The 25,458-nt window shown below is 43.8% G+C and overlaps 1 protein-coding gene across 1 annotated transcript; it reads left to right on the top strand.

The window, feature by feature from the left end:
- Positions 1-527: 527 nt before the first annotated feature.
- On the top strand, positions 528-23,642 carry ston1 (stonin 1; the record flags this gene model as incomplete). The annotated part of the gene is made up of 12 exons (XM_083658271.1): positions 528-634; positions 6,391-8,352; positions 8,637-8,839; positions 12,417-12,478; positions 15,086-15,104; positions 16,543-16,644; positions 17,174-17,302; positions 18,126-18,222; positions 20,152-20,639; positions 21,498-21,734; positions 22,184-22,273; positions 23,535-23,642. The coding sequence occupies exons 2-12, from the start codon at positions 6,474-6,476 to the stop codon at positions 23,640-23,642; spliced, it is 3,414 nt and encodes a 1,137-aa protein (XP_083514397.1). The 5' UTR covers positions 528-634; positions 6,391-6,473.
- Between the last annotated feature and the right edge of the window lie 1,816 nt (positions 23,643-25,458).

Raw genomic sequence — 25,458 nt, 5'->3', positions numbered from 1 at the left:
AAAACATTTTGGTGTGGCTTCAGCCCGACTGTAGGCTGATCAATTAATGCTGCGTTCACGGTCCTGCTTCTAATCACAAATTCCAACATCCTCCCCAGTAATCCAGCTGCCTCACAAGGTTCACTTATTTCTCGTAGCCTACAATGTAAATATGACAGGACAGAATTCAAACTAGATTATTTAAGAAAGAAACTACAAAAATAATTAAATTGTACAATTTTGTGTAAGGCAAGCCTTACAAAATCCAACTGGCCGCTCATTGGCCACGTCATTAATGTGTTAATGGATTTATTACCTATTCGCGCACTCCACCGTTTTCTCTCAAAACACGTGACATCCCTAAACGTCACATGGCCTATTCCTCCCCCCACCCTTCCATCCATAATTCACCTCACCACTTTGTTGTGACTGTCATTCCCTGATTGCGATATTTCCGACAGCACTTGAAGGCAGCACGCTGCCTGCACTGTCCCGTTGAGAGAGCTCGCCTCGGGACGGGAGGGGAACGAACGCTTTAAACTCCACAGCTTTTTTTTTCTCTCTGCCATTTTGAGGAGAAGCGACCGGCCGACATGAGAAACCCACAGACAGAAGCCATGAGCTGATCGAGTGCGTGAGCCCCAGCTGTTCATCTGTGAGTATTCCTCTCTCTTGTCTCGTCGGGCGTGTTTTGGAGAGCTGCGATACTTTTTGAGTCAGGCTACACAGACGCTAACAAACAGGCTGTTTCTGAGCTCTCTGCAGACATGTTGTCAGTCTCCCCTCTCTCTGAGTGATGCGTGTTGTGTTAACAGAGACACGTAGGCTACAAAGTAACAGTCTCTGGCCCAAAAGTTTACTCACAAACTCCATATCAAAACAATGGAGTGTCCAGGTGCCAAGAAGCGGGCCTGTGACGCACAGCTTCTTATACAAACTGTTTTTCTCACTCATCTCTTCTTATATAACGTTACTGTTTAGTGTTGGATTGTTTTTGTTTCTTTGAATCGGCATTGCTAAACTTCATGCCCTTAAAAATCCATAAATAGCCTATACTTCAACGACATGTTCCATAATATACAGTATAGTTGTAATGTATTCTACATTTCCAAGGTGACCAGATTTCTGAAATGAAAATCGGGGACATTTTCAGTTCGGCAATCTATATATCATTAAAATATCCAAAATAATGATCGATGAAATAAAAAAAGATGGCGAAGTTGAATCTGTTTTGACCATGGTAACTGAGTAAGAACTGTAATAAACATCGGTACAGGCCAACTGATACCCCTCCAAAAGACCTTGACGAACACCATATCAAAATTCATGCTGTGATTATTTGGTATCACAGTCATGCCCAATTTATGCAATTCCAAGGCTGTTTTAGGGACCACAGTATGCAGAAATATAAATATTCAAACAGAATAGGCTAAAATAACACATTTATACTGCCAAGAACTGCATGGTACCCATAGAACCAGTTCTCATTCAGATATCTTGAGGTGAGAGGTCAATGGTCCCCTTTGAAAATGGCCATGCCAGTTTTCCCCTTGCCAAAATTTAGCCCAACTTTGGAGCGTTCTCCTTTCATATGATATAAGTGTCTTCACTAACTTTAAAAATGACCCCACTGGAGCCTCTGAAACTAAGACAGTAATATCGGCCATGTTATGTACAAGGAGTAGAAAATCATGGACATTTTCGGGGACAGCTCCAGCCGGGACAGGCCACCAAAAACGGGGACTGTCCCCAAAAATTGAATGAATGAATGCACAACAGAGGATTATTTTCAGGGCTAGAGCTGACATGTTGCCTCCGGCTCCCATCCATTTTCACTCGATTTTTCCAATCATCCCATTCTCATCTATATATCTTTCTATTCTTATCTGGGGCAAAACTACACCAGGGGTTCCCAACCTTTTTTGGCTTGTGACCCTACTTTGACATCACAGAAATCTAGGGACCCAAGACATTCAAATTCCGGTACACCATCGAAAATATCATCAGTGTCTCAGAATCCTGATTTAAAATTATAATCTCAAAGATTTTCATCTAAATAAAAAAGGTCACTCACAATGTTGATTTCAGGGGTCAGTTTGCAGACAGACTTGATAGTTGACCCACGGGAAATGTGTGGTCAGTGTGGAGAATTCCATCATATTGTACTGTAGGTCGAGCGATGACGCTAAAAGTTTAGCGTCGCAAGCGAGGGCCCCCACCGTTGCGGTCGGGCTATATTTCGAAATCCCTCCAGGCCTGAACAATTTTCTAGGGAAAACACTGGTTTTCAAAATCCCAATAAAACTGTATTTTGAGAATCTGAGCTAAAAAGCGAAACAAAAAAGCAGAATTCCATGACTCTCTGTAGAAAGATATATATATATATAATAGCAGTGGAACTCAAAACAGTCATTCTTCTACATTCTCTAATTGTGTTCACTTCTTGTAAATGAAACGATTCATCAATTTGTTTGCGAACCCCCTAGAAGCCCCTCAAGGAGCCCGGGTGGTTCCCCCGGACCTCACGTTGAGAACCACTGCTGTAGATGACAGAGTCTCTGCGGTCGCAGCAGGAAGGCTTTCCTGTAAAAAAAATAGATGTAGTCATGATCACGAGGAAGCATCCGGAGAATCAAACAGGCAAACAGGAATTTAGCTCATGTGTCCAGGAAGCATCTGTCTTCTAATTTCAAAGTTCATATGTTTTAAATGCAACACTATTCTATTTTTAAAGCATGGTTTCCTCTCACTCATCAACTGTCAGGCGGATGGTTAAAATAGGTTCAGATCATAGGGTCATTATATTAGTCTAATAGGCCTGAGGGGTTTGTCTTTATAACAGTACTGTAACCGTGACGGCAAAGCACAGTACATTTAGGTGAAAATAACATCACCAATGCTCCTTAAGGTTATGTTTTTTGTTCTTGCATCACATTGTTGGTGTAACACTTGTGATATTTCCTTGCATCCCAGCCTCGTAAACTGGGATGAAATAGAGGGGGGGGGGGTATTTTAATTTGTTCGATCCTAAGTAAACAAATACTGTAATAAGCCTCTCTTGATCCTCACAGTTTGTCTCCTTCTTTGTTACTTTTTGTGCTTAGTTTGTGCTTTAGTTTTGATGATGACAGGAGAAACCACAATTCCGGGACCTGTTAATTTGCTACATTTTTGAACATTGATAAAACAACATCAAGATAATATTTGTCGTCAGTAATATGATATGAGTAGGTTGGCATTTCCTGTGTGAAAAGCTGCTTCTACCCAAGGAATGTGTGGAATGTCTTCTTTTGTCCTCTGTCAGTTTAGCAACCTCTCATTTCTCTGCTGCTTCTGCTTGAGAAAGCTGCAGACTGGAGTGAGTGTGCAGTGCAGGCCTCTCCACATCCCAGCTCCATCCCCTCCTCTCTGCCTGCCACGCTCAGGGAAAACCTGGAGAAGTCATGGAATTCTAAAATCTCATTTTCTAAAATCTCATTTTCCAGGCCTAGATAAATCATGGAATTATAAAAATCCTTGGAAGTTTTGAAAAAGCATGACATTTTGTTGTGTAATAATGAAATTAATTGTTAGATCAGTGGTTCTCAACCTTTTTGAGCCGCCACCCCCCAAAAACCTTAGACTGGGGTTCACGACCCCCCTCGCGCCAAGGCCCAACCCAACGACAGTGCACACGCATTATGTTTATGTTTATTCATTTAGACATTGCACATTAGTTTAAGTTTGTGAAGTTTATTTATATATATATATATATATATATATATATATATATATATATATATATATATATATATATAGGGCCCTATTCTCCCACAGGCCTTCGGCGCTAAAACGGGCCTTAAACGCAAAAAAACGTGCCTTGCGCCTGTTTTGGGACGATATCAATATGGCTTTACGCTGCCAAATGCGCTTTAGGCCGAATGGGCGTGGCGCAGTCCCAGAATGGGCCAAAGTGGGCGTGTCGGCCTTAAATCTCGGCGTACTGCTATCTTCGCACCTGCCATAAATTTAGCGCTTTGCGCCTTTGAAAACCAGGCCTATTCAGTGCGCCAGTGCTCTTCTGCTGCCTCTCCCCTGTCACCCTTCTCTGTCTCTCTCTGAAACCAGGCCTATTCAGTGCGCCAGTGCTCTTCTGCCGCTTCTCTGTCACCCTTCTCTCTCTCTCTCTGACTCCCTCACTCAGACAGACACAACACATAGCAGCACCCAGCTTCCCATAGGAAATAGCAGTTGTAAGTTTACTGCCTGTGAATGTCCCTGTCCCAGCATGCAATTGGGTCCTCCATTTCGCTACTAAATAGCAACCAAATGAGCCGAAATAGATATAAAAGGTAGATCTAAAATAATGTGTAATGGTAAGACAACCTGCAATTGGTCGAACATTTCAATATTGGACCAAATAAAACATCGAAATGAAACACCACCCTATGTGAAACATATATGTCCTCTTGAGCCTATATATACCCTGTGTGGATTTAACGTGATTTAGATAAGTGACAGCGGAACGCGCTTCGGAAGCTTCTACTGTCATCTGCTATACTGTGATGTCCGCTCCAATAACTTGGCCCTACTCCACATTTAGTTTTACAATAAAAACACATTTATGCAATGACTTTACATAATGTAGGCTATATTTATGTGCATCATCCTTCCTGCAGCAGGCGAGAGAAAATGATATCTTTCTGGACAAACTTTCACCAATCTAATAGGCTATATTTTTCTAGCTGATGCATTTAGAACATTATTTTCACTTATCGCGTATTTACATGCTTGCAGTATTGAAACTGCAGTTAGATTGGTTTGAGAAGCATAATAATATGGAATAATAGCCTATAATGGAGACAGACAAGACTGGATGAAGGGAGGGGGGGGGGGGCAGAGCGTTTGGCTTTCGTCTGGTTTTGCGGGATCACTGGAATTGGAGCTAAAAAGGCAAGCGTGCGATTCGTTTATTGCAGTTATCCAATGAGCATGACGGTGCATAATTTTACGCTTAAAAGGCGTGGTTGTAATGGTTGAGGCTGCGTCTAGCGCCAGCACGACGATATCAAGTGCGCTTGTCCACGCCCACTGATTTGAGCTGCGCCAGGCGTTCGGCCTAGAAACAGCGCCGATGCAACGATAGGGACCATAATATCTACAATAAAACTGCTTGCACTAATATATATATATATATATATATATATATATATATATATATATGGAATAAAACTGCTTGCACTAATATATATATATATATATATATATATATATATATATATATTAGTGCAAGCAGTTTTATTCCAGTCAGGTTTCAGTGTCATCATGAGCAAGAGGAAGGCTGGCAGTGACATTGGGCAGCCTCAGAAAAAAAGAAAAGTGACTTGAGAGCAGTGAGAAAATGTCAAAATAAATAAAGCAATGTCCACATTATCTCTGTAGTATGAGCTCTAGTCTAAAACAATGTCCACGTTATCTCTGTAGTCCCTGTTGAACGAAGCTCTCTGCAAAAGCTCGAGAGAATCTGCTGCTTCTCCACAGGCTCCCTGGATGCTTCTTTCAGCTGGTCACATCAGCTGTCATTAATTCCGCTGTTAACGGCGATCGACCATAAATTAGTCCATATCCTCTAGTCTAGAATCGCCCTGTGGTACTGTCCCAGGCACTCAAGGAAATCAGTCCATATCCTGTAGTCTAGAATCACCCGGGGGTACTGTCCCAGGCACTCCAGGTCAGCCTCTCATTAAGCGTTAATGGATAAGAGTTGTTCATGATTTCAAATCAAGACTGAGCGGTTTAAGATCACGCATGCTGTGGACTGTCCGTAGATAGATTTCTCCTCTGATATCCATTGTACAGAGTGAAGTACGGGGTACGGTGGCGCAGTCGGTAGCGCTGTCGCCTCACAGTTAGAAGGTCCTGAGTTCGATTCTCGCCTGGGACACTGTGAGCGCTGTGGTTGTGTTCCCCCCATATCCTCAGTGCCTACTGCCCAGGTGGGTTATCTCGTCGTAAGGGCCTTTCTCTCTGTGTGGAGTTTGCATGTCCCCCCCGTACCCCCCAGGGGGTTCCTCCATATATAACCCCCCCACTAAAAACATGCAGAAGATCAGATCGTCATCGTCATCCGACCAGTGACGACAACATCCGAAGTTGGTCCCCGGGCGCTGTACGAGAAAGCGACCACTGCTCCTGGCCTGCCCCTCGGAGGAAAGGACATGCCTGGATGGGTTAAATGCAGAGGACACTTTTCACCGGCCACCGTCAGCATGAGTGTGTTGTGGCCGCATGCATGTATTGTGGTGTTCGTGTGACAATAAAAGACGGGCTTGTCCGTTACGAGAGAGAAGTATCACATTGCAGGAAAGATCAGTGATAAGACATTTTGCTAATTGAGAGGTTGTCTAATTCTGCTCCTTTGTTTTCTTGCAGAGGAGAGGGCCTCTGAACTGGGGGGGCAATTCAACCAACAAAGGAGGAACTGTTTTGAACCTGCTCACCAAATACCCCCAGTGATGTGCTCGACTAATAATTCAAACTGGGTGACGTTTGAAGATGAGGGCACGCCGCTCCCGTCACCTCCAAAGCCCCCGCAGTCATCGAGGCTTCTCCAGGGATCACTGCCTCGTCCCAACGGTCTGAAACTGGTACTTCCTCCTCTCAGAGATCCTTCCTGGAGCTTCAGCAGTTCCCTGGAATCTCCTCAAAACCACTCGAGTCTTAATGGAAGCTCCTACGTGCCGTGTAACACTCCCTTTCCCACTCCTGTGAGCGGGGCTCCCACTAACGCATCCCCGTTTCACTTTGGCACGTGGGAAAAGAACGACTTCTCCCGGAGCTTTTCCAGCACGTCCACCACCTCAGTGCCCTCCCCGGGCACAGAGGGCGCCACACAGGCCTCGAATCCAACCTCCGATGGACCGCAGCCTTTCCCTTCGTTCCAGGGGGACTCGGGACACTTCAACCCGTTCTGGGAGGGATCCGGCCACAGTGCAGATTTGGGAAGCTCCTCCTCAGATTCAGAATCTGAAGCTAGCATACCGCGTTTCTTTATCCGGACCAAAGATGGCAGTGAGCCGCCACGAGACCAACTCCAGAGCTCCTACTCGTACATTTGCCACAAGCTGGAAGGCCTACGAGCGGAAAAAGACCACGAAGCAGACGTGGAACGAGATGGACAGGGTCAGTTCAGTTGCGAAACGGAACTGAGATCCAGGACGGTGAGGGACGGTTCACCGCAATACGTTCCCCGAGGTCTGTTTCGTAGCCAGAAAAGAGATGGCTGGTCATTGATGCTCAGGATTCCGGAAAAAAAGAACCGCATGTCCTCTCGACAGTGGGGCCCGATCTATCTCCGCCTGCTACCAGGAGGGGTGCTACAGATGTACTATGAGAAAGGGCTGGAGAAGCCATTCAAGGAGTTCCAGCTTGTCCCTCACTGTAGACTCTCGGATCTGAAGCTTGAGAGCTATGGCGAGCCCCGCAAAATCCTCACTGTCAAGGTGGAGCATTTCTCATACACGGAGAAGAAACGCTACCATCCTAAGTTAGAGGTGACTCACGAGGCGGAGATAGAGCAGCTGCTGAAGTTTGGCACCACAGACCATGGCGACATGGAAGATCTGTTGGTCTCCATGGAAGAGGAAATCTTCACGTTGTCTATGCCCCACCAACAAAGACGGCATTACGAGGAGCAGGAGCTGTCACTGCAGATCACCGATCATATTTGGGTGCAGCTGGATAAAGCTGGAGGTGTGACAGAGCGTGCGGCCTTCACACAGATTCACTGTCTGGCTTTTTTAAACAGAGACGCAGATTGTTTCCTGGCCCTCAACGATCTGGGCCTGCTCCGCTTTGACTCCAGTTATGGCTCTGAGGAGGACAACGAAGTCTGGATGGAGATCACCGACTGCCATTTCCACAAATGCATCAACGAGGTGGAGTTTCAGAGATCTCGGCTCATGAAGTTCTCACCTCCGGACGCCTGTAGGGCGGAGCTGATGCGATACAAGACGATGGTGTTGGGTTGCACAGAGCTGCCCTTCTCGGTCAAAGCCACGGTCACGGTACAAGGTGCCTATCTGGAGCTCCAAGCCTTCCTCAACTTGTCAGCGACCTTCCCTTCCTCCGCCGGGACGTCCGACACACAGCCACTCTGCGAGAACATTGTGATCCGAGTGCCAGTGCCCGGTGACTGGGTGAAGGTGTCACAGACGGTGGCCTTGCTGCGGCAGAGGTCACTGAAGGCCCGTATGAACAGAAACGCCTGCCTGGGCTCCGTCAGCTCTGCAGAGTCTCAGCCCGTCATGCAGGTGTCCATTGGCACAGTCAAGTATGAGAATGTATACTCCGCTATCGTCTGGAGGATTGACAGACTGCCTGCAAAGAACACAGGTAACAAACACATTTCTGAAAGATTACATTTAGCAGATATGGTTATACTGTAGGTCTGGGTGATATGGATATACAGTATATGAAATACACACACTTAGCGCTCATTTCCAGGGCGGAGACTCTGGAGACGATGTGCCATGGAGAGGTGTGTGTGTGTACATAATATTATAGATAATATTGAATTATCACCCAGCCCTGACTACAGGTCATGGGGCCACAGCATGTGTGCCACCTAGTGGCGTAATATGCTCACTACAAGTTGCTCTTTGTTTTCTTCTCGGCAGCGATAGATCATCCCCATTCATTTTCCTGCAAGCTGGAGTTGGGATCTGATCAGGAGATCCCAAACGACTGGTACCCTTTTGTCACTATGGAGTGTGAGATTATGGGGGCAGTCGTGTCACAGACCAGGATTAAGTCACTGGGCACCGTCACCGACATCCAGCCACAGAAACACGTGACCAGTTGGACACGCTATCATGTTCAGGTAAGATGTAAGGAGATGTCATTTCAGTAGGTTTTTCTATTCATACCCAGGGTTCCTACACAGTATCTACACTATAGGTGTCTGTCGATCTCTCTGCGTCTGCCCTTCGCATATCTCGCGAACCGTTGTTCGGCCTCTCTCTTGCTCTCTCTCTCTCTCTCTCTCTCACACACACACACACACACACACACCCACACACAGCAGCCGTATGTGTGCACTCACTCTACATAAATGTATGTTGTTTACCTTTGACGCGAGACAGCCTTCATTCTTCATTCCTTCATGTTTTGATTAAGGGAAAATATCGTCAGATTTGGTCAGAAGTCTGGAAATCTGAGTATGGAAAAGTATTGAATTTTGAAATGGATAATGTGTAGGAACCCTGATGCATTACTCAAAATTAATATGAATGTTAACCTTACAATAAAGGCTTTCATTTTGAAAGCCCTAAAGCGGAATACCTACTTTTACATTCTGGCTGACTTGACACTCGTTCACTAAATGTTGGAAACCGATTGTCTCTCATCCTAATAGTGCTTTCTTTTTTCTGTTGCCATATTCCGTCAGTTGGCTTCCATTGGACACATTGTAAAAACAATTTAAAGTAATTAACCGTTAATTAATAAAGTTGGATTTCAGCCTTTGGGAAGCACCGACGTCCGTTCTCAAGGGGTGAAAAAAATAGTGTGTTATTTCACCTGCCGATCCGACGGGGTCCGATAAAACGCCACATCGGTTGGAGGGTCATTCTACCGGCTATCAGTAACGGCTTTGTAACTTTTAGACAGAAGAAAAAGCTGGAAGTTTGTGGCTATTGGTGGGTTTTTGGGCCAATCTAAAAACGCTATAGTCTTTTTGTGAAAAGTCTAAAGCCATTGCTTAATACGTGAATGCTGCTGAATATGGTGTCTTGGGGTGAAGGGCACGGTGCTGAAACGCACATTTCATGTACTTAAAGGAACACAGTGATGTCACTGGTCCACACTTTAACACTCAATAACTGTCAAATTAAATGACAGACTTCAAAACCGTTTACAGTTTTCTGATATACTACTGATGTTCTAATGATACAAAGCTGGTTGAAAATGGGCAGAGTGTTCCTTTAATGGTCGCGAATGGTAATGGAAATTATATTCTGGGTCATGAAAAGTCATGGAAAAGTTTTGGTATTTTGTCTGTAAAAAAAAAAGTGTTTGCCAGTGGAATGTCATCCAACACACACAATGGGTTCCATTATGACAGCTTGACAATCCCAAATATGAAGCCTGGTTGGCTACGGATTCCAGATGGGGAAAAGAAAGCTAGATGCAAACTTTGTGTAAAATCATTTGGAAATCATTTGTAAAATCGTGCAAAATCAAATTTGGTCTGAAAGATCTACTGAGAAGTTTGGAAAAGTATGGCATTGTGAAATGGAAAATGTGTAGGAATCCTCCGTATCTTATCCAATGCATGCGTCATCCTCAGGGTCACTGTTATCTACGTGACATCATGTGTCTTCCTCAGGGTCACTGTTATCTACGTGACATCATGTGTCATCCTCAGGGTCACTGTTATCTATGTGATATCATGCATGTGTCATCCTCAGGGTCACTGTTATCTACGTGACATCATGTGTCTTCCTCAGGGTCACTGTTATCTACGTGACATCATGTGTCTTCCTCAGGGTCACTGTTATCTATGTGATATCATGTGTCTTCCTCAGGGTCACTGTTATCTACGTGACATCATGTGTCTTCCTCAGGGTCACTGTTATCTACGTGACATCATGTGTCTTCCTCAGGGTCACTGTTATCTACGTGACATCATGTGTCTTCCTCAGGGTCACTGTTATCTATGTGATATCATGCATGTGTCATCCTCAGGGTCACTGTTATCTACGTGACATCATGTGTCATCCTCAGGGTCACTGTTATCTATGTGATATCATGTGTCTTCCTCAGGGTCACTGTTATCTACGTGATATCATGTGTCTTCCTCAGGGTCACTGTTATCTATGTGATATCATGTGTCTTCCTCAGGGTCACTGTTATCTACGTGACATCATGTGTCTTCCTCAGGGTCACTGTTATCTATGTGATATCATGTGTCTTCCTCAGGGTCACTGTTATCTACGTGACATCATGTGTCTTCCTCAGGGTCACTGTTATCTATGTGATATCATGTGTCTTCCTCAGGGTCACTGTTATCTACGTGACATCATGCATGTGTCATCCTCAGGGTCACTGTTATCTACGTGACATCATGTGTCTTCCTCAGGGTCACTGTTATCTATGTGATATCATGTGTCATCCTCAGGGTCACTGTTATCTACGTGACATCATGTGTCTTCCTCAGGGTCACTGTTATCTATGTGATATCATGTGTCATCCTCAGGGTCACTGTTATCTACGTGACATCATGTGTCTTCCTCAGGGTCACTGTTATCTATGTGATATCATGTGTCATCCTCAGGGTCACTGTTATCTATGTGATATCATGTGTCATCCTCAGGGTCACTGTTATCTATGTGATATCATGTGTCATCCTCAGGGTCACTGTTATCTACGTGATATCATGTGTCATCCTCAGGGTCACTGTTATCTACGTGATATCATGTGTCATCCTCAGGGTCACTGTTATCTACGTGACACCATGTGTCATCCTCAGGGTCACTGTTATCTACGTGACATCATGTGTCATCCTCAGGGTCACTGTTATCTACGTGACATCATGTGTCATCCTCAGGGTCACTGTTATCTACGTGACATCATGTGTCATCCTCAGGGTCACTGTTATCTACGTGACATCATGTGTCTTCCTCAGGGTCACTGTTATCTACGTGACATCATGTGTCATCCTCAGGGTCACTGTTATCTACGTGACATCATGTGTCTTCCTCAGGGTCACTGTTATCTACGTGATATCATGCATGCGTCATCCTCAGGGTCACTGTTATCTACGTGACATCATGTGTCATCCTCAGGGTCACTGTTATCTACGTGATATCATGCATGCGTCATCCTCAGGGTCACTGTTATCTACGTGACATCATGTGTCATCCTCAGGGTCACTGTTATCTACGTGACATCATGTGTCATCCTCAGGGTCACTGTTATCTACGTGATATCATGCATGCGTCATCCTCAGGGTCACTGTTATCTACGTGACATCATGTGTCATCCTCAGGGTCACTGTTATCTACGTGACATCATGTGTCATCCTCAGGGTCACTGTTATCTACGTGACATCATGTGTCATCCTCAGGGTCACTGTTATCTACGTGACATCATGTGTCTTCCTCAGGGTCACTGTTATCTACGTGATATCATGCATGCGTCATCCTCAGGGTCACTGTTATCTACGTGACATCATGTGTCATCCTCAGGGTCACTGTTATCTACGTGATATCATGCATGCGTCATCCTCAGGGTCACTGTTATCTACGTGACATCATGTGTCATCCTCAGGGTCACTGTTATCTACGTGACATCATGTGTCATCCTCAGGGTCACTGTTATCTACGTGACATCATGTGTCATCCTCAGGGTCACTGTTATCTACGTGACATCAAACTAACCTTAGTCTGTCCTTTCAGGTGGAAATAGAGAAGAAGTGGATCGAAACAGAAGCACAGAAGCAATCTGGCTGCATGACACAGTGAAGGCTGAAGATCATCACTGCAGAGCCCAGATGTTTGCCAAACCATCTTCCCAATGGCAAAAAGGGATAACATTTAATTAACATACATGTTTAATGTAATGAACATAAACAAGGGTGATGGACTTTCTGTTTTTGTCAAATCCATAACAATTACACATAGCCTGGTAGTATTTCTCATGGAAATTAACAGATTTTGTATCCTTTAACTGAGGTAGAATTAGTCTAGACATATTAAACAATATAACATGGTCCCTTTTGCCTAGCACTTTACATTTAATGATTCTATTAATTGTAAAATTAACAGTTTATATTAATACATAAGCTTGCATTTGTATCACATGCACTTCCGAATGACTGCCAGAGGATTTACAGGGATTTAAATGGACTGTATTAGATAAACATAAGTAATGAGCAATATTCTATGATCAGAAATTTGCAAAAAAAAAAAAAAAATCTTAATATCCAGTAATAGTTGATCAGAGATGTTTTACTTTCAATATACATGTCTATGTTTTGCAGCTTATTAGTGAAACATGGTTCACTTCACACCATGTTGCAGTGAAAAGCAGATTAACTGGCCATGCTAAATACCTGAGCATCTGATTGAGCATCTCAAAACAATACGATATAGGTATATCTTGGGTAGACTGGTCATTCTTGTAGCCGGTATGCTCCTTGTAGAAGGTACATTTGACCAAAAACTGCATGAAACTGTACATTTCTTAGCATGAAATACAGCTCATTACTTGTGTTGCCTTTAATAGACTTGACTTTTTTTTTTTTTAAACAAGGTTGTATTCTGGAGGACTATAATTCTATTTAATTATAATTATTTTACCCCTTTCCCTCGATGATTTGCCAGTAGGTTGGGTCAAAAAAGAAAGGTAAAGCCTCATAGTGCCTACAATGATGACTTGCATGTTATAGCTAACTGCCAAGTGGCAACTGGATGAACCTGGCTATAGTGTATGTCGAGTAAAGACTGAATTAAAATGGAATGTCATATTGTTTCTGGCTGTCAAGGTTCCTCTCTACCCCCCCAGTGCACACACAGAGTAAGCCTTATATAGCCATATAGGCTAATCATCTCAAGTCCCACAGTATATGATGGCAATACTTGTGTTTTAAAGTAGCTTCTTGTTAAATGCTTTTCACTGCGTATGTGAGCTGCTCGAGCACATGTAGATGCTTAGTAGGATATATACAGTATACTGTATGCTCTGAAGCTGGGCTGTTGAGAGCTCGCTGTTGACATCTAGTGGTGAAAATATGGGACTCTCATGCAGTCCCATACTGTCTGTAGAGCACGCTGTCTTTAGTCTTGTCTTGTCAGTCCTACAGTATGGGCTGGGCAGTGAGTGGGCACCATGTGGTATGACACAAATTCAATCAATCAATCAATCATACAGCTCTTATTGGATAATACGATGAAACTCGGTAAAACACTTCTTCAGTACTATCCTTTCTATTAGGCTTTGATTTTTTGTATATCTGTAAATGTTCGAAATCAAAATCAGGTAGCAGAGATTGGATTCAACAAACATCCGTCCTTTATAGTTAGCCTAGCGTTAAGAAGATGTAAACATCAGAGTTAGTTGGCTGGTAAAACAGTGACGGTGGAATCTGGAATCAACCAGCCGCTGCTGTCTGAAATGGAATGTGACATTACTAAAGATATGTGATAATGTTCAACTGACAATATCTCCCCTGCCTGTTCTCAAACTGGCTTTTAAGGCTTCCTCCATTCATCCACCTAATGTCAGTCAGAAGAGGCTAAATACACACACACACACACACACACACATACGTGTACACATTCTATTCAGGGCATTTCAGTTCAGCTGCACAGTTCAGAAAACCAATCAACCATCAATTAATTACCAACTAGGACTCCGTTTGACACGTTTCACACACACAAAGTCCCAGTGATAATGTCACCAGTGATGTCATACATTGTGACATCATCCAGCGATGTCATAAATTCACTCTCACTGACACACACACACATACACACACACACACACACACACACACACACAAGAGACAGACACAAGTGCACACACACGAAGTCCCACTGATGATGTCATCAGTGATCACACATACACACAAGAGACAGACAGGCACAGACAAACACAAGAGACAGAGTGATGATGTCATCAGTGATGTCAGAGGCATTGTGACATCATCAGTGATGCACACATGCACACACACATACACACACAAACACACACGAGACAGACACACACACACACACACACACACACACACACCGATGTCATCAGTGATGTCACGGGGGGCTACCATCCTCCCTCTTCCTCTCAGCATCCAGCATCTTCATCTGAGAGATGCAGCCTATCCAGCCATGGGCTCGACAGGCTGCTGGACAGAAAGAGGGGAAGAAGAACAATGAACAGAAACATAACAAAAGAAGAAACAGAAACAACATAGAAGAAGAAGAATTTGAAACAACATAACAGAAGAAGAAGTAGCCTAGCCTATCTATAAACATAACAGTGGGCTATAAAATAATAAATAATGAGATTTAACGATCTTACTATCGGCACTTGACACCAACTGTTAACGTGCTCTTACTGCCTCTTTAAGGCTAACCTGTAACGTGAACGTTAGAGATTGATCACTCTCACCTGTGCAGTTTGAGTTCACCTCAACTTGTGGCAACTGGTTTACCCGACTGTTTATGTTGACAATAAGTCGCCTTATTTTAGCCGTTTTTCCTCAAGTCAGCGGTAACGTTATGCCTTTATTTTTGTAGGCTACATTGAATCATGCTGACCAACCCAGGTCCAGTGGTAAGCAGAATATAATTACCGGTATCTTTGGTGTTTTTGCGTAGTTAAATGCATTCCTGAAAGCACCATTCTACACCTACCTATAACGTTACTGTACGTGCCAGTTTCTCTTGTATGGCAAGCTAAGCTAGTATGACATGGTTGGCACATGGATGCCTTCGGTCTATGAGCTTCAAAGCAAACAAGTCCGCTACAGCCTCTGAAACACAGTCTTGTTACACGTTACAGCCTCTGAAACACAGTCATGTCGGCCAGGGATGTGCCTTGCAAAAAGGGCACTTATCAGTCAGAGGCCAAATGGGCAGGGGCTTTCCTGGGGTCTATCTGTGCACAACCCTGGGGCACAAACAGGGCAGGGGTCTGGGTGACCTCCCAGCTCCCACACGGGTCTGGGTGACCTCCCAGCTCCCACACATTTATTTTCCTGCAATGTTACATATTTCTATACACATGATTAGGTTTGTATGCTGTGTATGCTGTGTTAGCACCCAATTTATTTATTTAAGATGCTACAAACACAAGAGAGGTGTCCCCGTGTGTGCTATGTCCCCTATGCTGTGTGTAGCTCAATTATGTCTCGTTTTGGGTTGATGCCATTTGTTGCACCAATGCAAGATTGAACCATTTATAACCACAAGAATTGATTAAAAAAAATGTGTCAAAATAGCACATGACACCAAGACATTAAGACACCAAGACCTTGAGGAGCACAACAGAAAAACTCATGCTGTGATTTGATATACTTTTAACATTTGGAGATTTCTCTAAGAATTGCATTTTTCGGCAATTGGGTGGCAAGCACTTCTGTTCTGGAAGCACTTAAACCGCCTTAAGAATGAGCACGCTACACCCTCCAAAAACAGTAATGTCGGGTGAGAAGTGGACAATTTTCCTCCCCCTAGTTTCAAAGTGGAGGCATCTGCCTAACCTAATGGTTTAAGCGCCTATGACTACAAGGAGATGTTATAGGAGACCACACACTATTGAATATGACAAGACAATTATGCATAACGTTAAGTTACGTGTATAATCCATCATCAACATTTTATTTCAATAACATTGCCATCAAAGTGCATTGGGGTTGAGGCAGAGAGCCGTGTGAACCAATTCTTAAAGTTGAATTGTAACATACTGTAGGTAGGCTACACATCATTTTATTTGTATCCCTTCAAATTGAAAAGTTTGGTTACAACTAGCCAACGTTAGTGAAGTCTGTTTGTAAGCCAACTTCTGATGCATGATCTTTTTCAGGCTAAACTCTACATGTCCATCATTGATGATGTGATGGAGAGTATGCAGGAGCTCCTCTTGGATGAAGGTCTTGAGGACCGTGTGCTTGATGATTTGAGGCATGTGAGTAAAATAACACTGCTTCATTTTCCAGGTAAGCTTTGTAAACAACACATGCTGCTAGGTGTAAACACCACATGCTGCTAGGTGTAAACACCACATGCTACTAGGTGTAAACACCACATGCTACTAGGTGTAAACACCACATGCTGCTAGGTGTAAACACCACATGCTGCTAGGTGTAAACAGCACATGCTGCTAGGTGTAAACAGCACATGCTGCTAGGTGTAAACACCACATGCTGCTAGGTGTAAACACCACATGCTGCTAGGTGTAAACAGCACATGCTGCTAGGTGTAAACAGCACATGCTGCTAGGTGTAAACACCACATGCTGCTAGGTGTAAACAGCACATGCTGCTAGGTGTAAACACCACATGCTGCTAGGTGTAAACACCACATGCTGCTAGGTGTAAACAGCACATGCTGCTAGGTGTAAACACCACATGCTGCTAGGTGTAAACAGCACATGTTGCTAGGTGTAAACACCACATGCTGCTAGGTGGATAAGAGCTTTCTTCCATGCTTTCCAGCTGTGGGAGCTAAAGATGATGCAGTCAAAAGCAATGGAAGACGTGCTGCAGCTACCCGCCAACTACAGCCACACAGATCCAGAATTCACAGGTAGGCCAACTACAGCCACACAGATCCAGAACTCACAGGTAGGCCAACTATAGTGTTGGTTGGAAACTACTGCTTAGGGCTTCTCAATGAAGAAATAAGACTATCACATCACACATGTCAGTGTATAGAAGTCATGGTGAATAGTGTGACGCAGTCTCAAAGCTATACTGATTTATATGTCATTGCATGGTTTAATGACAATGACACTGTCAGTGTATTTCTAAACCTATTATGGTTAATTCCCTAAGATAAGGCTACTTGAACAGACGAGTAAGATTTGACTTTACAACACAGGTCAGGTCACTTAACGAACGAACGCTTTAAAACGTTTGTCTAAAACACTGAATTGGTCCAGAAAGAAGTAATGGCTACTTTGTTCCCATTTCTACCTGCAGCCTCAGTTGTGATCCCCACAAGTCAACATCTACACGCTTTCCCAGTCAAGGCAAGTGACATATCTGACTTCATATCTTTGTACATTGGGCACATTCACCTCATTTGTTGGTCACCTCACTTGTTGGTAACATGACAGGTCATCATGGCACTAAAGATTGACCTAAATATAGAAAATAAATGAAGTCAGTGTAAAGATAGACCTAAATATAGAACATAAATCAAGTCAGTGTAAAGATTGACCTAAATATAGAAAATAAATGAAGTCAGGGTAAGACAGAATTTTTGGGGGATTGTGGTATCTGGACACAGTCAAGTACATTCAGAAAACTCTAATGTGTACTCGGTGAGTCTAGTATTTATCTTAGGGTTTAGATTTGGGTTCAATCTGATCATCAGTGTGTTACGGATTACTGCAACTCATACTAGAGATCATCTTTTCCTTTTCAATTTTTTTTTAAATTCCAGAATAGCTCAGAGAGCCTCGCTACCTTCTCGCTCCCTGCTGGCCTGTTGGCCTATCCTGTGCAAATACCAGCTGGAGTCACTCTACAAACTGCCTCAGGTAAGGCACAACTCAGACCTGAACACTTTTATTATTATTATTATTAGTAGTAGTGCAGTGCCCGTTCCCCCATTCACCACCCCGTGGGCGATCCCCCCCTCCACACACACACTGCACTTCGTCAGGTCCCCCTAAGTGCACTCGCCAAGTTTGAAGTCGATCTGGCAAATGGTTCTAGAGATAAACGAAGGTACGGCAACCATTTTAGGGCATCCTCCTACCTCAGAGTATTGGCTATCATTCCTCAGACTAAGCGTTGTCAGCTCTTGTGCATCGTAAACTGCATTGCGTGTGCTCTGAAACGCCTTCAGTCCTCACACGAAAACGCTGTCATTCCTCCTGCAATACATGCCTCAGGTATCACAGCTCACTCAAACCTCTGTCAGTCATGACAGACGGACAGTCCTGGAGATACATGAAAGCTGTGATCTTATTGGTTGAATTTGCACAAAGTTTAACACTGCAATTTCTCGGGTTCCCAGCAACGCATTCGCCAAGTTTGAAGCCGATCGGATGAATGATTCTCGAAAATGCTTTTTGTGTTGCCAGTACGTGGCACTATGACTATGCATAAGTACAAATTGCATGAAATGCGGCGCCGCACTCTATCGGGGTCCGAGCAGCGCACTCCCCAATTTTGAAGTCACTCGGACAATCTTTCTCAAGATAAACGTCTTTTTGTGTTGCCAGTAGGTGGGGCTATGCCGAATTGCATGGAATTAAGCTATCTGCACTCCGTTGGGTCCCTCTAAGCGCACTCCCCGAGTTTGAAGTCGATCGGACGAACGGTTCTCAAGATAAACCACTTTTTGTGTTGCCAGTAGGTGGCGCTGTGCTGAATTGTTTTGAATTGTACAAAACACTGTGTCGAGTTCCCATCAGCGCACTCCCCAAATTAGATCAGACAAACGGTATTTGAGATTAACTGCATTTTTTGTTGCCAGTAGGTGACGCAATGCCGAATTGCACGAAAATAGGGCACTGCACTCCGCCAGGTCCCCCTTAGCGCACTCCCAAAGTTTGAAGTCGATCTGACCAACGGTTCTTAATCTCGAGATACGCGAAGGACAGAGAGAGAGACAGAGACAGTAGTCTCGGTTTCCAGACGTTTGGTGAGCGGCGCCAACAGCGCCACCTAACCACCAAACGTCTGGGAATTTACTGTTCCAAATCTGGTTCAGAGCCTGGCGAGAACAGCCGGCAGCAGACACGCCTACATTTATTATTAGAATTTTATTTGGTAGCAGCAATGCAATGTTTCATAGTTCCAATATAGAGCAAGACACTGATGTTCTGCAAAGAGAGTTTATACCTGTTGTTTATTTTACAATAATTTTTCCTACCTCTAAGTGGCCCGCTTGCTACTGTGAAGTGCTGTGAAGTCATCAGACAGTAGGCTCTGTAACGTAGCCTCGGGAGTCGGGCATATCGCTGGGGAAAGACCTCTAGCCGCCGCGGCCGGATGAAACACGTCCTAGGTTATGTTTGTTTCTAAGTGATTAATATGTTTCTCCGCAAACGCGACAGCACCGGTTCTGCATGAGCGTCACTGCTCCCAGAAAGCAGGCCCGCCCACAACGCGATGATGATCATGATTGGTTCTCCGATGCAAGGCTTCCAACAGCGCCACCTAACGTTATGAAAAGATTTAAATAGTAATATTCTCAGTCTTACAGTAGTGAAACGGATTAAGACTGAGAGCTGAGTCTACAGAGACAGACACTCCTGTCATTGTAGTGTAGATTTTATTTATTATTTAGCCTGGGATAATATAATGTTGATAATAATCTCACACCTATATACCCTAATAGCTCGGGTGGGTGCTCTGCTCGGCGCGGCGCACAGTTGCCCGACTGGAGACTGGAAATTATTTCTAGTGATGATAATATGTAGAAATATAATTTCACAATCTCGATTTGTCTCATCAAGGTCAACTTTACAAGGTCAATGTTCCAGTGGTGGTTACCCAAGCCCCTGCAGGTCACCAACCCTTCTCCCAACCCACACAGAGAGTCAGTGAATGGGGAGGCGCCACTCAGCCAACCATCGTCCCACCCAACGCCATCCCCCCCCGGGAGACAGAGCCAGCCCCTGTCACTCAGCTGGCCGAGCCAGAGAAGTCTTTACCCCCGACCCAGGAGAGCCGTCTGCCCCCGCAGCCCCAGCCTCCTGCTGCCGGGGGCCCACAGTGTGAGGAGGACAAGCCCAGTCCACAGCCTGTCAACATGAGCATGGCCGCCCTCTCCTCCCATCAGCTGTTGGACTTCCACATCAGCACTGACGAGGCGTTGACACGGGCACAGAGGCTGAAGGCCAGTGAGATGGAAGAGATCCTGAGAGAAGTGATTAAAGAAGAGGCAGAGGAGGTTGTGATTGCTCATCCAAAGATGGAGAACCAGGCTGAAGCTGTCGACCAGGTAATTAGGAGGAGGATTCCCTCCAAGAGCATATCTGAAACAAGGATATGGAAGGGCCAGGTGTGACGGTGCTCTTTTGTGTGCCTCATTTCTGAAATGAATCCATCTGAAAAGGACTTCCCATGTGTGAGAAGGGCCTCATTCATGCTGACAAGGCAAAGATTATGATTATGGTTTCCTCAAGTTAAATTGCTTTCCAATCTGAAACCCTGAGTCTTGTACTTAATACTTTTTTTGAAAGATATTTTTTTTAGATAGATGGCTATGCCGTCAATCAAGCCAATTCAAGTCAATGAATGATATTTTTGTCTAGATATTTCAAACTAAGACCCATATGATGAAATCCTGGTTGGATCATGGCATTGTGCAATGTAATATTGAGTCCACATACTGTATTTCAATATATGGCAGGAGGGCATATGGATATTTTATTTAACTAGGGATCTCGCGTGCTGTGCGCGCTCAATTCCAGCCGCATCACTGATGATGTCACAGTGGGATTGATGACATCACTGATGATGTCACAGTGGGATTTATGACGTTACAGTGGGACAGAGAAACAGAGAAACAAACAGACAGACAGCCCTAGCTCCCATTTATATACTGATTATGATGATGATGTGTATGCAACATTAGATGTATCATTCTGGACACAGTATACTCTATAAGGCAAATATTGCTGAGTATTTGACCTGGCATAAATGTAAAAAAAATCTCCAGATATACTCCAGATTCTTGCAAGAATTTATAAAGGATATCTCCAGATTCTTGGGATTTTGCTGCAGTTTCTCCAACTCCATTATATATTACCACTGGCACTGTAACTAATACAAGTTTCTCCTTGCAATTTCTGCCCAGCTGGACTTGGACTACAACTCCAGTCACGTGTCAGCCATAGTTCAGCTGGACGGTGCTGCAGACAGCTCTGATGTTGAGAAGGAAGGAGTTCCCCTCTCTGAGCCGGACTTCCTGAGCATGCTCAGTGCGGAGGCCATGCGGGCGCTGCAGGAGGCGGACGGCAGCAGTGATGCAAACAGCCTGTCCTCCAGCAGTGACAGTGACGGAGCAGACGAGATGGCTCATGTAGAGGAGGAGGTGAGAGAGCAGACGAGATGGCTCCTGTAGAGGAGGAGGTGAGAGGCAGACGAGATGGCTCATGTAGAGGAGGAGGTGAGAGGCAGACGAGATGGCTCATGTAGAGGAGGTGAGAGAGCAGACGAGATGGCTCATGTAGAGGAGGTGAGAGAGCAGACGAGATGGCTCATGTAGAGGAGGAGGTGAGAGGCAGACGAGATGGCTCATGTAGAGGAGGAGGTGAGAGGCAGACGAGATGGCTCATGTAGAGGAGGAGGTGAGAGGCAGACGAGATGGCTCATGTAGAGGAGGAGGTGAGAGGCAGACGAGATGGCTCATGTAGAGGAGGAGGTGAGAGGCAGACGAGATGGCTCATGTAGAGGAGGAGGTGAGGTTTGTACCTACAGGATGAATTACGGCAGATAGTACGTGTTCAATGTTTCTGATGGCTGTTTCTTTCTGTCGAACAGGATCCTTTGAATTCAGGAGATGATGTGATCGAGCAAGACATCCCTGATCTCTTCGACACAGACAATGTGATTGTTTGCCAGTATGACAAAGTAAGAACATCTCAGTTTCCCTATTGGCTGTTCCTAAAAAACACCTGTTTCCTATTGGCTGTTCCTAAAAAACACCTGTTTCCTATTGGCTGTTCCTAAAGAACATCTCAGTTTCCTATTGGCTGTCCCTAAAGAACATCTCAGTTTCCTATTGGCTGTTCCTAAAGAACATCTCAGTTTCCTTTTGGCTGTTCCTAGTGTCCTCTAGTAAGAGAGTGGCGTCAGCGGAGGACCAAAATGCGAGACTCATTAGCCAATGAACAGACAGGAATGGGTCTCGCGCTACTTTTGCATGCTAAAATAAAGCTGATAATGTACAATTTGATTCAAGGGGGGGAAACCCCTTTCAAAGCAAAACACAAACTGTCTATTTTGCTGCAACTCCACAGTGCTGCTTTTTTTACTCAAGAGTTCCACTTTCTACTTCCTGGAAAAAAACTGGTCCATTGGAGTGAATGGAGATGTCGGAACTCTTCTATTGGCTGTTCCTAAAAAACATCTCAGTTTCCTATTGGTCCCTAAAGAACATCTCAGTTTCCTATTGGCTGTTCCTAAAAAACATCTCAGTTTCCTATTGGTCTCTAAAGAACATCTCAGTTTCCTATTGGCTGTCCCTAAAGAACATCTCAGTTTCCTATTGGCTGTTCCTAAAAAACATCTCAGTTTCCTATTGGCTGTTCCTAAAGAACATCTCAGTTTCCTATTGGCTGTTCCTAAAAAACATCTCAGTTTCCTATTGGTCCCTAAAGAACATCTCAGTTTCCTATTGGCTGTTCCTAAAAAACATCTGTTTCCTATTGGCTGTCCCTAAAGAACATGTGTTTCCTATTGGCTGTTCCTAAAGAACATCTGTTTCCTATTGGCTGTTCCTGAAGAACATCTCAGTTTCCTATTGGCTGTTCCTAAAAAACATCTGTTTCCTATTGGCTGTTCCTGAAGAACATCTCAGTTTCCTATTGGCTGTTCCTAAAAAAACATCTCAGTTTCCTATTGGCTGTTCCTGAAGAACATCTCAGTTTCCTATTGGCTTTTCCTAAAGAACATCTCAGTTTCCTATTGGCTGTTCCTGAAGAACATCTCAGTTTCCTATTGGCTGTTCCTGAAGAACATCTCAGTTTCCTATTGGCTTTTCCTAAAGAACATCTCCGTTTCCTATTGGCTGTTCCTAAAAAACATTAGTTTCCTATTGGCTTTTCCTGAAGAACATTTCAATTTCCTATTTGCTGCTGAATACTGGTGGTTAATATCTTCTCCTTTGCAGATTCACCGCAGTAAGAACCGCTGGAAGTTCCATTTGAAGGATGGAGTGATGTGCTATGGAGGCAGGGACTATGTGTTTTCTAAAGCTGTTGGTGAAGCGGAGTGGTAACGAGCGGAGTGGTAACGAGCGTAGTCTTTAATTTTCTCCACAGATCAGATCACCATGCTGACAAGAGGACAAATGCAGGATACATTAAAAGGAAAACACTGAGTAAATTCAGACCTCTTGCTGGTTTAATTTGGCTCAAACAGCAGGCAAATTAGACACTGCTGTGCAGAATTACTGACATACTTTTGTTCATGTATTTTTCTATTTATTTATGTAAAGTAGGTATTAGAGGATATTGAAACTCTACTGCAAGTAATTTAGGATGTTACAACCAATTACTTGCCGCTTTACTTGCAAATTAAATTGAGTTTTCTTTATTTCTGGAGCAAAATATTATTTGACCTGAAATGTGTGTTTTCTTCTGTCACGCTTGTGTTGTTTGATTGTAGCTAATAGCTGTTTGATTTCTAACAATGTCTTGTTTTCTCTTTGATCATGCATCAAATATACTGTAGAAATTCAACCAACCTTTTTCTTTCTGTTGAATCCTGAACCTCTTTCTGATGGTGATTAGAATCCTGTCTTCACACATTTGGATTCTACATGGAGGCCTGCTACTCAATTTGCTGAATTTGAAAGTCTTTAGTCACTGCTGAAGCCACATCTCCTTGGCAGAATATGTAGACCGAGGGATGGTTTGTTGTGTCACCACCTGAATGTGGATTTCAGGGTCACCAGGTTATGTAAACCAGAAGCCATTTACCAGCAATTAAAAGTGCTGAGCACGGCCATATTGACCCCCGAGTACACTGAGCAAACACAAATGTGTCTATAAAGCACCTTCCACTCCCACTGTTGGAGGGATATTGTGTTAATGAGGTTAGCCACATCAGAAATGAAATGATCTCAACCCTCTCTAAAATAGGTTTATGCTGGACAGGGCAGAATATATATTCTATACGATGGTAAAGACTAAAACGAAAATTACATTTTATAAGGTGATTCAAGAGTGTATTTATGCACCTGGTATTAAGCAGAATGATTGATCTATTGAGTCAGTGTGACTAGGGGTTTTGTATGGTAGTCTTTACAGCAGCTGTGACGGACTGGTGCTCAACAGTTGAGGAACCACAGTAGTAGCATCAGAAGGAGAATACTGGAGCGCTCAGGTCGTCTTTAGATGGTTTATTATAAGGTGCAGATCAAACACTGACGTTTCGACACAGTCTTCTGTCCTCAGAGGGACCCTTCAGAGGGACCCTTCAGAGGGTCCCTCTGAAGGGTCCCTCTGAAGAAGACTTAAGTGTCGAAACGTCAGTGTTTGATCTGCACCTTATAATAAACCATCTAAAGACGGTATACGTGGACAAATTATTAGTTATACAAGTTCCAAATCAAATAAATTTAAACGCCAGATGTTAGAATTGGAAAAAGAAATTGGACAGCTTGAGAGGGAACTATTCTTGAATGATACCCCAGACCTACAGCACAGAGTGGCTATAAAAAGAGCCTACTATAACGAATTATCTTCTAATAAAGCCCTGGCTAATTTGACTAGACTTAAACAAACATTTTATGATCAAGGCGAAAAAGCAGGAAAGTTATTGGCATGGCGTGTCAAAGCTTTACAAAATGAAAGGGCAATAAACGAAATTGTAAATACAGTAGGCACCTTAACATCTGATCCTAAAGAAATAAATGATACATTCCAAAACTATTATGAAAATCTATATAGCTCAGATTGAACCCTCCTCTGACCCCAATCTACAAAAACGATTCTTGGATAAGCTTCAATTTCCCTCGATACCTGAAGAAGACAGAGATGAACTTGATCAGCCAATACAACTCTCAGAGCTGTCTAAAGCTATATGTGCGA

This window comes from Poromitra crassiceps (genome assembly GCF_964638095.1).
Source record: "Poromitra crassiceps genome assembly, chromosome: 22".
Classification (NCBI taxonomy): Eukaryota; Metazoa; Chordata; class Actinopteri; order Beryciformes; family Melamphaidae; genus Poromitra; species Poromitra crassiceps.
This window is presented reverse-complemented; position numbering and strand designations above follow the sequence as displayed.